This window comes from Notamacropus eugenii, chromosome 2 (assembly GCF_028372415.1).
Source record: "Notamacropus eugenii isolate mMacEug1 chromosome 2, mMacEug1.pri_v2, whole genome shotgun sequence".
Lineage (NCBI taxonomy): Eukaryota > Metazoa > Chordata > Mammalia > Diprotodontia > Macropodidae > Notamacropus > Notamacropus eugenii.
The window spans coordinates 4,225,680-4,237,731 of record NC_092873.1 but is presented as its reverse complement, the minus strand read 5'-3'; the positions used below and the strand labels follow the sequence as shown (position 1 = coordinate 4,237,731).

The following is a 12,052-nucleotide window of genomic DNA, read 5'->3' as shown; positions in this document are numbered from 1 at the left end:
AAGAAATTCAACAAATGTCTATGAAGGGCCTATTATGTTAAAGACTGAACTAGAAGCCAGAATAGTTTGAAAGAGTAGAGCTAAAATGATTTAGTGTGCTGTTTCTTATTTAGTCATTCTGAACCTCTCTAGGAGTTCATAACTATAATCCAAGGAATTGGAGCTAATCAAATTTTATTGGTTCCAGAAGCAATAAATAATTACTCAGTTTTGTTACAAATCTCTTTGTCTTTGGCAACAAGCATGCACATGTTTGAAGCGTTTATGGCTTATTGTTGCAGCAATTTGAAACTGACATGACCACGTACACAATTTGTCAATTTGTGAAAATATTACATCAAACTCACCAGACCCCAGGGTAAGTTATGGGTATATTAAGACAAAATATAGTCTGTCCATTAGATGCCAAATTTTATTGAGTGACACCACATATACACATGTAAGTGAACATACAACATAAAGTAGTAAATTCAAAATTATTTTTCAGTTAGGAGCAATGGTAGCAAGCAGGGTTATTAGGATAGGTGGCTTTCCAAGTGGGCAAGGAGTCATTATTGCATCTTGTTCAGTTCTCAGGATTCAACAAATTCTGAATCTATCACACTCACATCTTGACTGTCTTTTTCTGCATCTTATGTTGAAGAACAATAGCAGGGAACTCGTCAAAAGGTTAAACCATGATGAATGATTACTACAGTACTCTTGTTAGTTACTATTTAACTAGAACTTTGGGGCATGAGTTCTCAGGGACCAGAGCTATGAAACAGAGTGAGATAGTACAAGATGCAGTTTGGGGAGATAGGTCATTTGGGTGTTCTGAGTATTTTTTTAAAAGAGCAATAATATTGATAATAAGAATTTCCTTTATATTTTACAAATTTCTGTTCTCACAATAGTCCTGAGAATTAGATCATGAAACTATGCTTGTTTACATTTTACAAATGAGGAAATCAAAGTTCATTAAGGAGAACTAATTTAGCTAAAGTTTCTCAATGTCCAGCAATTCCATAACAAATCTAATACCAACTTAAGTCATTTTTGGAGATCATGGAGATTTTTTCACTACCCCACATAGCTTTCATGTTGAGCATCACATTTGATCTTCACCAAAACTTTTTGATTGTTTTGAAGTCTTGCATCAGTATACTCATTTGAAAAATGAATACCTTGAGACTTGAAGATATGTGGTTACTTGGCCAATGTCACATAGCTAGGAGGTGGTAGAAGCAGGACTGGCATCCAGTTTTTATCAATTGCCCTCTCCAGGCCCCTTTCTACTTCACTTTGCTAACAAAAAGCTAAGAAGGACAAAGTGCCCATTAGAGAATATTTCTTTGCTCATGGTCAGAGCAGAATTTAATAGCTTGTTCTTTTCATAAGTTGGCACCAGAATTGTCAGTTGTCTCTGAGGGAGCACCATCTCCAGGGGTCCCAGGTCTGCATAAAGTCCCAGCCACTTCCTGGGCTCTTGCTACTGACATTGAATTATTTCATTTTAGAACTTAATGCTGTGGTACCAGCTTTTGAGTCAAATTCCCCAAGTCATTCACTTATTCATCCAGTTCTTTTTTTGTTTCTTAGTGCTGAGCTGAATGGAGGGTAAGAGTGGTCATTATTAACTCGACTGCCATCCATGAAGCAGTAATGACAAAAAGTGACATCTCTGCCACCTTTAAGTTATTTGCCTCAGTGACTAATGAAGAGTTGGTTTTTGTTTGTTTGTTTGTTTTTCATTAGGATCACATGCTTCCTAAGTCTTGTACTTCAAGCCAAATCTTGAATTTAAAATTCTTAACTAACTCTCCTCTTTGGAGTTCTGGTCATCTTTCTCTATATCAAGCCAATTATGTGCTAGAATATCCAATATAAGATTGCAGTTTTCATATAGACAGCAACATGGTATCGTGGAAATGTTGCTAGACCTGGAGGACGGAAGACTTGGATACAAACCTTCTCTATTTCAGACTCTAACTCACTATTTCCCCATGGGTAAGTCACTTAGCTTCATATCTTTTTTAAAATCCATAAACTGCGCATAATTAATCAGTACTTATCTCATATGGTTATGTAGGGGCTCAAATGATTTCATGTGCATAAATTGTGTTCAGAGATATATGTAAATTGTATTTTAAAGTGCTCTATAAACACCAGCTATTGTCTTTTGCTTTTCTGCTCTTCAAGGTCTTTATCCTTTAAATAAGTGGAGACGCAATTTGAGGGACTGATGTCCCTGCAGTCCTACTGGACACTTGGTTAAATACTGTTGATAAAGGGGATACTGCATGTAGGGCACTGTTATAGGTGAGATCTAATCCTTGCCCTAAATGATAGCTCCCATTTATGTACAAATGGGGTCACTAAGTGTTTGACTACACTGAAACTAAAACAAAAATAATCGCTTAAAACTTGCAACGTACTTTATATAAATTTTCTCATTTTAATCTTCTCAAAACTGTATGATATTAATATAATTATTTTTATTGCCCTTTTACGGATAAGTAACTTGAGACTGAGTGACATAAGTGATGTGTCAAAAGTTATACAGATATAGAGGTCTGAGGTAGGATTAAAATCCACATCTTCTCTAGTGAGAGATCAAAGCCCTCTGCACTATACCACACTGATGTACTGGAACTTTGGAGAAGTACCTCTGTATATTTTTTTCTCTATGTCTTTGTGTTTGCCGTATCATCCACTTATACATGATCATGTATAAGCCTAATTAATTATGCTGATGACGAGAAATCTCATATCTATAGCATTTGATTATTGTCAAACATTTTCCTCACAACTGTGTTGCCTCCATATTGAAAGAAATATTATTCTCATTTTTTAAGTGAGGAGACAGAGGCCCAGAAGCATTAACTTTTGCTAAATCACAGAAGAAATTATTGCATATACAAGTAACATTAGAATCTGAGTCATCAGATTCTCAATCAAGTGCTCTTTCCAAATAGTACTATTTACCAACACCTGGGCATTTCTGAGTAGAAAACAACTCACCTTATCTGCCCTGGTGACCAAGAAGATCTTTCTGTAGACACAAGGATTGAAGAGGACCTAATCTTGAGCACATCAGTGAAAAGGATTGTGATAGACTGTCTACATAAATTTGATTCAATAGAATTGATTATTAAAATGGTTTAAGACCAGCATATATGAGACCTACGTTAATATAAATGTTGACTCCAAATTGGTTGCTTGTATTCTATTTAATATTGTTCCTGTTATGATAAAATAAAATCTCAGTTGTATTAGTTGTACAATGGAAATTTTCTACACTTCTAATGGTTAATGAGATAAAGGTTTAATTATTTACTTTGCCCTTAATTATAAGTCTAAAATTACCCACATTAGGAAAACATTCTTTTACTGTGGTGTTATGAAGACTAATGAAAATCTTTAAAATTAATGTAAGTTAAAAAAATCATGGGATCATCATAGGTTTTGTCCAAAGATCAGTTCAGAGTTAAAATAATCTCAGAGACAATCTAGTCTAATATATTTCCTTTATTGATGAGCAAATGAGATCCATAATATCCTAGGAATAAAAAACATCAAGGGGATTTCTGATAGACAACACAGGTAGTAGCAGTACTGCTAGTAATTAAATGGTAACAGTAGAAAACACTTATGTAACGTTTTAAGGTTTTCAAAGCAATGTGTAGAATTATCTACTTCTATAGTCAGATAAGCCCTATGATATAAATGCCATGAATTTTATCCCTTTTTAACATATGAATGAAGTGAGGTTGAAGCCTGATGATTTGTCCATGATCACAGCAGCAAGGAGAGCTAGGCACCAAACTTTCCCACAAAACGGGAAATAAACCTTTTCTGTCTTTGTCTCTCCCTGGTTTCTATTTTACACACACACACACACACACACACATATATGTGTGTGTATATATATGTACATATATATACACACACATATATATATGCAGTGTGTATATGTGTGTAAAACAAGGGAAATACAATATATGTCAAAGCAGTCCCCGAACAATTCTTTACACCAGTTTCTTCCCCTGATTCCAATATGACAAGATTTCAAAGTCTTTTCTCCATCCTGACTGTACTCCTCTGGAGAATTGGTAGTCTATCAATATCCTTCCTAAAGTGGAGAATGCACAGTTGAACATGTGGCTCCAAATGCAGAATGGAGATGCCCACCTCTGTACACCTGGATGCTGTGCTGTCCGTTCAGTGTAAGGTCACATTGGTTTTCTTGTTAGCCATATATGTCAAAAACTGTTTGGGAGATCATATGATTCAATGTATTTAAATAACTTGGAAAATTGGAAAGAGGCAGTTCGGACACAGTAGATACAGTACTATCACTGGAGTCAGAAGTACTGAATTCAAATACAATCTCAGACATGGTGATACCCTGGGCAAGTCACTGAACTCTTATTTGCCTCAGTTTCCTCAAAATGGGGATAATAACAGCACCTGCATTGCGGAGTTGTGAGAATCAAATGAGATCATATACACAGTGCCTGACACATAGTAGATGCTGTATAAATGCTTCTTCCCCTCAGTAATATTAGTGCTAATTCCTATTTAGTATCAACTCTTTATTAGCTGGTTGTTTTGTCCAAAGATCAATCCCCTTGTCAATGAAAAGAAAAGCAAAATATACACTGAGAAGCTCTGCTTTGGCTAATCATTCATCATACTTGTCTTATCAACTTAGAGAATCAGTCTAATTCCTCATTTGATTAGTTTTTGCTTACCTAAACGGCCAATTTTTCAATTAAAAAAAAAAAACTCAACATCTTTTTGTAGTCTTTGGCTTTCTGTACTTCCTTCAGCTCACCTTGAGCTCTGACACTTTTCTAGCTCTATTATTATGATAGGGCATGTTTTCACATTCATCCTTGGTTACCTCTCTTTTTTTCTTCTTACTGCAGATTTTTTTTTCATATCTGAGTCTACTTACTTGACAATTTTTCTTCTTCTATTTTTAAAATTTTATTCTTGAGATCTTTCTATCCCTTCAGGTTTGAATTCTCTGAAGGCTCCTACTTCACCCTTCCTTTGGAATGCCTGGAATTAACCCACCCCAAACCTAATTGCTAGTTTTCCTTTCTTTACTTACTTAAAACTTAAAGATAATTTACTTACTTTCCTCTGATTCTGGTCACATTTCCATATTTTGATCCTACTTGCTTAACAATTCTTAATCCTTTCTGAGAATAAAATGCAAAATAGTTTCCTCATATAGGTTCTTTCACTTTTGATGGATAAAACTATCAGTCATCAAAAAAACAATTGCTGTCCTTTGAAGACAGAAAGATAGATACAAAGGTAGATAGATAATAAGAGAGAGATAGATAGATAAAGACATAGAGAGATAAACAGGTAAACAGAAAAAGGGAACAGAGGTAGAGAAAATGAGACAGAGACAAAGATGCAGATATATACAGAGATAGAGACAGGGAGACAGAGAGAGAAAGAAACAGCAAGACAGAATGACACAGAAAATTGTAGGATATGTCCAGAAAATTGAAATGTATCATTGGTAGTGTATCATTCCTTCATGCCAATTTCATACTTACCAAATTCACAATCCATTTCCTCTCCCAATTAATTGTCATTTATAGCACTATGCTATTATACTACTATCAGTATAAGTGCTCTCTGCCATATTTCTCTATTCTGGCTCCTGGATTTCATCCTATGAGTGTATAATTTGTTTTTTCTTTTTGTTTTGCTTTGTTTTGTTTGTTTTTAAAGAATAGCCTGCTGTTACCTATCTCACTTCATTCAAATAAGGGAGAAACTTTTCTAGAATCACATTACAGTTACGAGTGTCTTCCTTCAAGTCTAAATGTGACCTTATTATCTAGATCTTATATCTTGTGTTAGAGATTCTAGTTCATCCTGCTTGTCAGGCATATAATTCCTTGAGGACCCCCGAAGGCTACCAGAGCTATTGCGCCTCTTTCACTCTTCCTACCTAATCAGCTCTACTCCTTTTCCAACTTTACATTCCTTTTGATAGGCTTTTGTAGAAGTGACTCCTGGTCAGATGTAAACTGAGGTGGGTGATCTCTGAGGAACCATAATGACTTGAGATTCTCTGATTCCGTTTGCTATGCTTTTTTTCCCAAGATACATCTTGTTATAGATAACATGTAGCAGCCTACTTATAACTTCCATGAAAACTCTTTTCTAATGTCTCATGGTGGTGGAGATGAAATGAAGTACTCCAAATTAGCAAAACATCACTGTGGTAGGTCCTTCCTAGCTGTAAAGGCTTATGATGGAGTCTTGGGATGGACTATGTATTTGCCTGAAGCCCAAAGACTACCTTAGCTTTCTCATAAAGAAGGGTTGCCACTTAAATAAATGAGCCAATAAGGCCAAGTCTTAAAGTCATTCATCATTCAGAGTGCATTTTCCTGATATTTACGCTTTTATTGCAGGTGAATGACAACAATCTCAAATCATGTGTATGGAGAACAGATCAGAAGTGAATGAGTTCATTCTCGTAGGATTAACAGATGCCCCAGATCTTCAGGTTCCTCTATTCATCATGTTCACCTTTATCTACCTCACTACCCTGGTAGGCAACTTGGGGATAGTAGCTCTCATCTCCTGGAATTCTAGACTTCACACTCCTATGTACTTCTTCCTCAGTAACTTGTCTCTGGTGGATTTTGGCTACTCCTCAGCTGTTACTCCCAAGGTGATGGTTGAGCTCCTGACAGGTGACAAGGTCATCTCCTATAATTCATGTGCGGCACAGATTTTCTTCTTTGTGGCCTTTGCCACAGTAGAAAGTTTCCTCTTGGCTTCCATGTCCTGTGATCGTCATGCAGCTGTGTGTAAGCCCCTACATTACACCACCACCATGACATCAACTCTATGTGCACATCTGGCCAGTGCTGCTTACATCTGTGGCTTTTTAAATTCCTCCATAGTTACAGGAAACACTTTTAGCCTCTCCTTCTGTAGGTCCAATGTGGTCCATCACTTCTTTTGTGATGTTCCCCCTCTCCTAGTTATAACTTGCTCTGATATTCACAGCATTGAGATGGTAATATTTATCTTAGGAATATTCACTGTAGTTTTTCCCCTTCTGGTTATCTTGACTTCCTACCTGTTCATCTTCATTGCCATCTTGAAGATCCATTCTGCTGAAGGCCGCCAGAAAGCCTTCTCCACTTGTGCTTCCCATCTCACAGCAGTGTCTATATCCTTTGGAACAATCATCTTCATGTACTTCCAACCTAGTTCAAATCATTCAATGGACACAGACAAAATGGCATCCGTTTTCTACACCATGATCGTTCCCATGTTGAACCCCCTGGTCTATAGTTTGAGAAACAAAGAGGTCAAGAGTGCTTTCCAGAAAGCTGCCAGAGGGCAAAGATTTCAATTAGACCATATTTTTTCATAGAGACAAAGTACAATCTGAACCTTCCTTCTCTTGGATCCAACCTTAAATTCTGCTGATTTTTCTTATACACTCAGGAGTTTAGTTGCATTTTTTCTAGAGAGAGTATCATGTCATGAAAGTATCTCCATGCATCACAGAAGTAACTCTGGACTTGAAAGGAAGGGAAATCTAGATTTGAATACTGACACTCACACTTTCTGCCTATGTAATCACACAGAGCAAATCTGGGCAAATCTTTGCACTTCTGAGACACAGTTCACTTGTCTGTAAATGGAGAAAATAATTGGATTAACTACCTTCTTGTTTTCTTGTGAAAATAAAATATGATGAAATATGTGAAATAATTGGCAGTGAAATCTTCTACATGCAAATATTTCTGGTATTTTATTTCTTTTACCTTAGGAGATTAGCTGGATAGAATCATAGGTCTCATCTGGAAAGGAATTCAGAAATCAGTCTTTTGAAAAATATTAAAGTTTGTGCCAGCACCAGGCAGAATGTTGAAATTGCTAATAAGATCACCAAATTGTAGATATATTCGCTGTCCCTTGATGATCTAAGTTTTATCGACTGAGTCTGCCTTCACATGAATTGATGACAATCTCAGGGGATAGATTTTCATCAGAGGAACAACTCTTACTGATAGTATAGAAGAGGAGTTGCAATCTCTGTCTTTCTCTCTGTCTGTCTCTCCCCCTCTTCTATTGTTTCTCTATCTCTGTCTGTGTGTATCTCTGTATCCGTCTCTGTCTATTTCTATTTCTATCTGTCCCTGACTTCATCCCTTCCTTTCTCTCCCTTTGTTGTTTTTGTCTCTCTACATTTTTCTTTATCTCTGTAGGTCTGAGCATGTCTTTGTTTCAGTCTCTTTCTCTGTATCTGCCTTTCTCTGTCTCTTCATCACTCACTCTCTCTCTCTCTCTGACTTCCTTCCTTTCTCTGTCTCTTCTTTTTGTGTCTGTATCTCTGTCCATCCCTCTGTCTCTTTTCCTCTCGCTGTCTCTCTCCCTCTCCCCCAATTTATCTCTCTTTTCTGTGTCTGTGTGTCTTTTGCTTTCTGTCTGTGTGTATCTCTGTATCCATCTCTTTCTGTCTTTCACTGTCTCTGTCCCTCATTTCCTACCTTCCTTTCACCTTCCTCTCCCTACTTCTCTCCCTCTTTTGTTTGTTTCTCTCTGTATTTATCTATCGCTGGCTCTGCATATCTCAGTTTCTGTCTCTATATCTGCTTCTCTCTGTCTCTTCATCACTCTTGCTATCTCTCCCTCTCTGACTGCCTCCTTTGCCTTTCTCCTTGTGTCTGTCTCTTTGTGTCTGTATCTGTGTCTCTCCCTCTCCATCCCACCCTCTCTCCATGCCATAGCATAGCAGCACAGACCTGAATTCTGTGCAAATGTGTATTATCTTTTGAAGTCACTCCAGGAACAAAAATGACAACTTTTGGTAGAGGGACATAGTGAGTCACATGCACTTAACTAGAAACTGAAAAGGGGAGTCCAAGTTTCTGGACATTTTTGCCTTTCTCTTCATAGTCTGAGCACAGGTCAGATACCTATCTGGCAATTGGCTTCCCTAGTACCTGAGATGGTAGCAGTCAAAGCACATAGAGCATTTGCTATAGAAATCCATGGCCTACATTCTGGGATTTTCATTTGGTCACAGAAGCTTCTAAAGGAAGAAGGGTTTCTTGATGCATCTTTGGAGGAAAAGGGTCATGAAGATAGTTCATGCTCACTGTCCTACTAGGAGAGTAAAATCAGGCATTACTTGTATAGGGGTGGGGAAGTGAACAAAGCAATATAGTAGAGAGAGCACAGGCCCTGAAGTCAGGAACACCTCAGTTCAAATCCTTTCTCAGACAATTATTAGTTCTGTAACTCTGGGTGGATCTGAGATTCTTTGAATTCTATGAATCATCTATGAGCATGCATAAAAATGTCAATAATGCTAGCCTCCCATAGTTGTGGTGAGGAATAAAGGAGATAATACAAAAAGTATTTTGCAAACCTTAAAGTACTATGTAAATGTTAGTTGATAATCAATGCCATTATCACCATCACTATAAATCATCAACATCATTTGAGAAAGAGGATCAATGATTTACTCCCTACACAGCCTCATATTTTGAGAGTAAAACCAGTAAGTTGCTTGGATAGTACAGATTTAATGGGAAGGATATTGCTTATTCAGCAGCACCCAATGTAGGCACACAAAAAAGAAGGAATATAAATCATAACGTGGCCCTCAGAACCTGGAAGGGTTTCTGTATAACCTTATGGAGGAAATGAATTACAATAGGATATCAGCATAGTACCCTGAGGACAGTCCCAATTTCAATTCTGTTTTAACTAATCAGTTATTTGGGTTTATATGTTTCTGCATTTGTTTAATGGTTCTTGTGAGATTTTCTTTTTATTACATATTTTGATTTTTTTTTTCTAGGGTGAGAAAAGGATTTCTCAATATTGTCTTGGTACCATGGATGATTGTGTATGAAATGGAGAGTCATTTAGATTACCTTTTAGAGAAACCTACAATAGTAGTATTATTTATTATTTTTGTCACTTTATTATTACAATGATGATCAAAAATGTTAGGACCAAAGACAGATTCTTGGACTCTGTTAGTCTAATTCCCAAGTTGAAGTAAGCCATTGGTTACTCCTTGGTCTGGCAACACAACCAGTTCTGATTTTCCCTAAGTATACTCATGTCTACCATACCTCTATCTTGTCCCCAGCATAAAATGAGAAACTTTGCAAATTAATTTGCTTAAAACTCATTAAACTGTATCTATAGTATGCCTTTGATTCATTATTCTACTAGACTTCATATGCAACAGTCCTTAAGGAACATAACACCTAAGAAGACTTTGACAGTTATAGTTATTCAACTTTTACAGATCAGGAAACTGAGTTACACAGAGTGATATGATTAAGTTAATAAATAAGATGAAGATTTGGATTCCAATTGACTCTCTGAAATCTAGATTTCAATACATTTTGCCCACTAGTACATTGTTTCTTTCATATTTCAGTATGATATTTGAATCTCATAACAATCTGGTAAGCTATGCCATTTTGAACATTAGCTTATTATTAGTTGTGAGTATTTTGAGTAATGGTTTTATTTGACAGATGAGTGTGCTGAAAAGATACTAGTAAAGAGCCTGGCTCAAGGTCCCATTGCTAGAAGCTCAAGGCCAGGACTCCATTAACCAAGCCTCTTTCTGATTTACATCCCTAACAATGAAATAAGAAAGACAAAGGTAGCCAGAGGAAAATGATCCCCATGGACAATCAGTGTTTACTCCCCGTAGTCAGAGAAGAATTTAATGGTTGGTTTTTTATATTAGTTGGCAGTAGAGCTAATTATCTTCAAGGGGACACAGTCTCCTAGCTCCTCCTTAATCCCTATTTTCATCCGCAGTCATCCAAATGTGTCTCTTTCAAGGCACAATGCTGTGAGACCAACCCTGAAAAGGAGTTATTTCAGTCACCCATTCATCTGGTTTCCATTGTTCATTCTGAAATTCAACAGCAGGAAAGATCACAAAATCTTCTGCCTTCCACGTAGCAGCAACAGCCAAGTTTGATCTCTCCAAATTGAAGGACTTCTGAACACTTAATACCAGGTACTAGGGAAAACTTTCTTCATTATTTTCCTCAGTCTTAGATTTCAAATCCTAGACCCCCTGTGAAGTTGCCTGGTCATCTTTCCCCTAGAGAGATCCATTGGCCTTCCTCCATGAGCCAGTTAGGTTCTGAAAAATTCAATTTAAGATTCCCAAACTCATCTGGGGAACAATAAGACATAATTCTGTAGGGTTTTACATGTGATACATTTATTAGTTTCAGATCTTATTTCTAAAAATTATTACCTGTGAAACCATGGACAAATCATTTCATCTCTCTGAGTCTTAGTATCAACTATAAAATCAAGATGATAACATGTATAATATCTTCCTTATAAAGCTAATTGTGAGACTAAAATAGGATAAAATACAGGGGATGTTTTGCAAACTTTAAGGTCCTTAGAAATATTAGTCATTATTTTGGACCATGCGCCAGTCTGTGCCACCTATCATCTTGCTTGAAGCAAAGGAGCAAACTGAGAGGATTCCGTCTGGTGATAACAAACATTTAACAAGAAATCAGTGAATACTAATAAGGATGTATCGTGTACAGATTATGGTGTTAAAGTTTGGGACAGATTTAAAATCAGGAAAGACATAGTTTCAAGCCCCAGTACTAATATCTTTAATTTATATTTTGTTTTAGAGCTTTGAAAATGCTTTAAAACAATGATCTCATTTGAAATGCAAAATGATCCTGAAAGGTAAGTGCTACAGTTGTCATTATCTTCATTTTCCAGATGGGAAAACTGAGAATGGGAGAATTTATGTGAATTGTTTAGACTCACATAACTAATAAGTATCTGAGGTAGGATTCTTTTCCAAGTCTTCCCCAAATCTAAGTCCTCAGCTCTATCCGTGAAACCTAACTGCTTCAACAAAGCCTTATATGCTTTAGAGAGAAATACCTCATCATAATCACATATAGATACCAAAGACTTTAAAGGAAATTATAACTCCTAGATTTATAACCCTTTGAATTTTAGACTCTCTTTATAAACACTTTTTGGC

At 36.6% G+C, this 12,052-nt stretch overlaps 1 protein-coding gene across 1 annotated transcript; it reads left to right on the top strand.

Moving 5' to 3' along the window:
* The first annotated feature begins 6,454 nt into the window (after window positions 1-6,454).
* LOC140523344 (olfactory receptor 5B12-like) lies at window positions 6,455-7,408 on the top strand. Its single transcript, XM_072638264.1, has one exon. The coding sequence runs from the start codon at window positions 6,455-6,457 to the stop codon at window positions 7,406-7,408; it is 954 nt and encodes a 317-aa protein (XP_072494365.1).
* The last annotated feature ends 4,644 nt before the right edge of the window (window positions 7,409-12,052 follow it).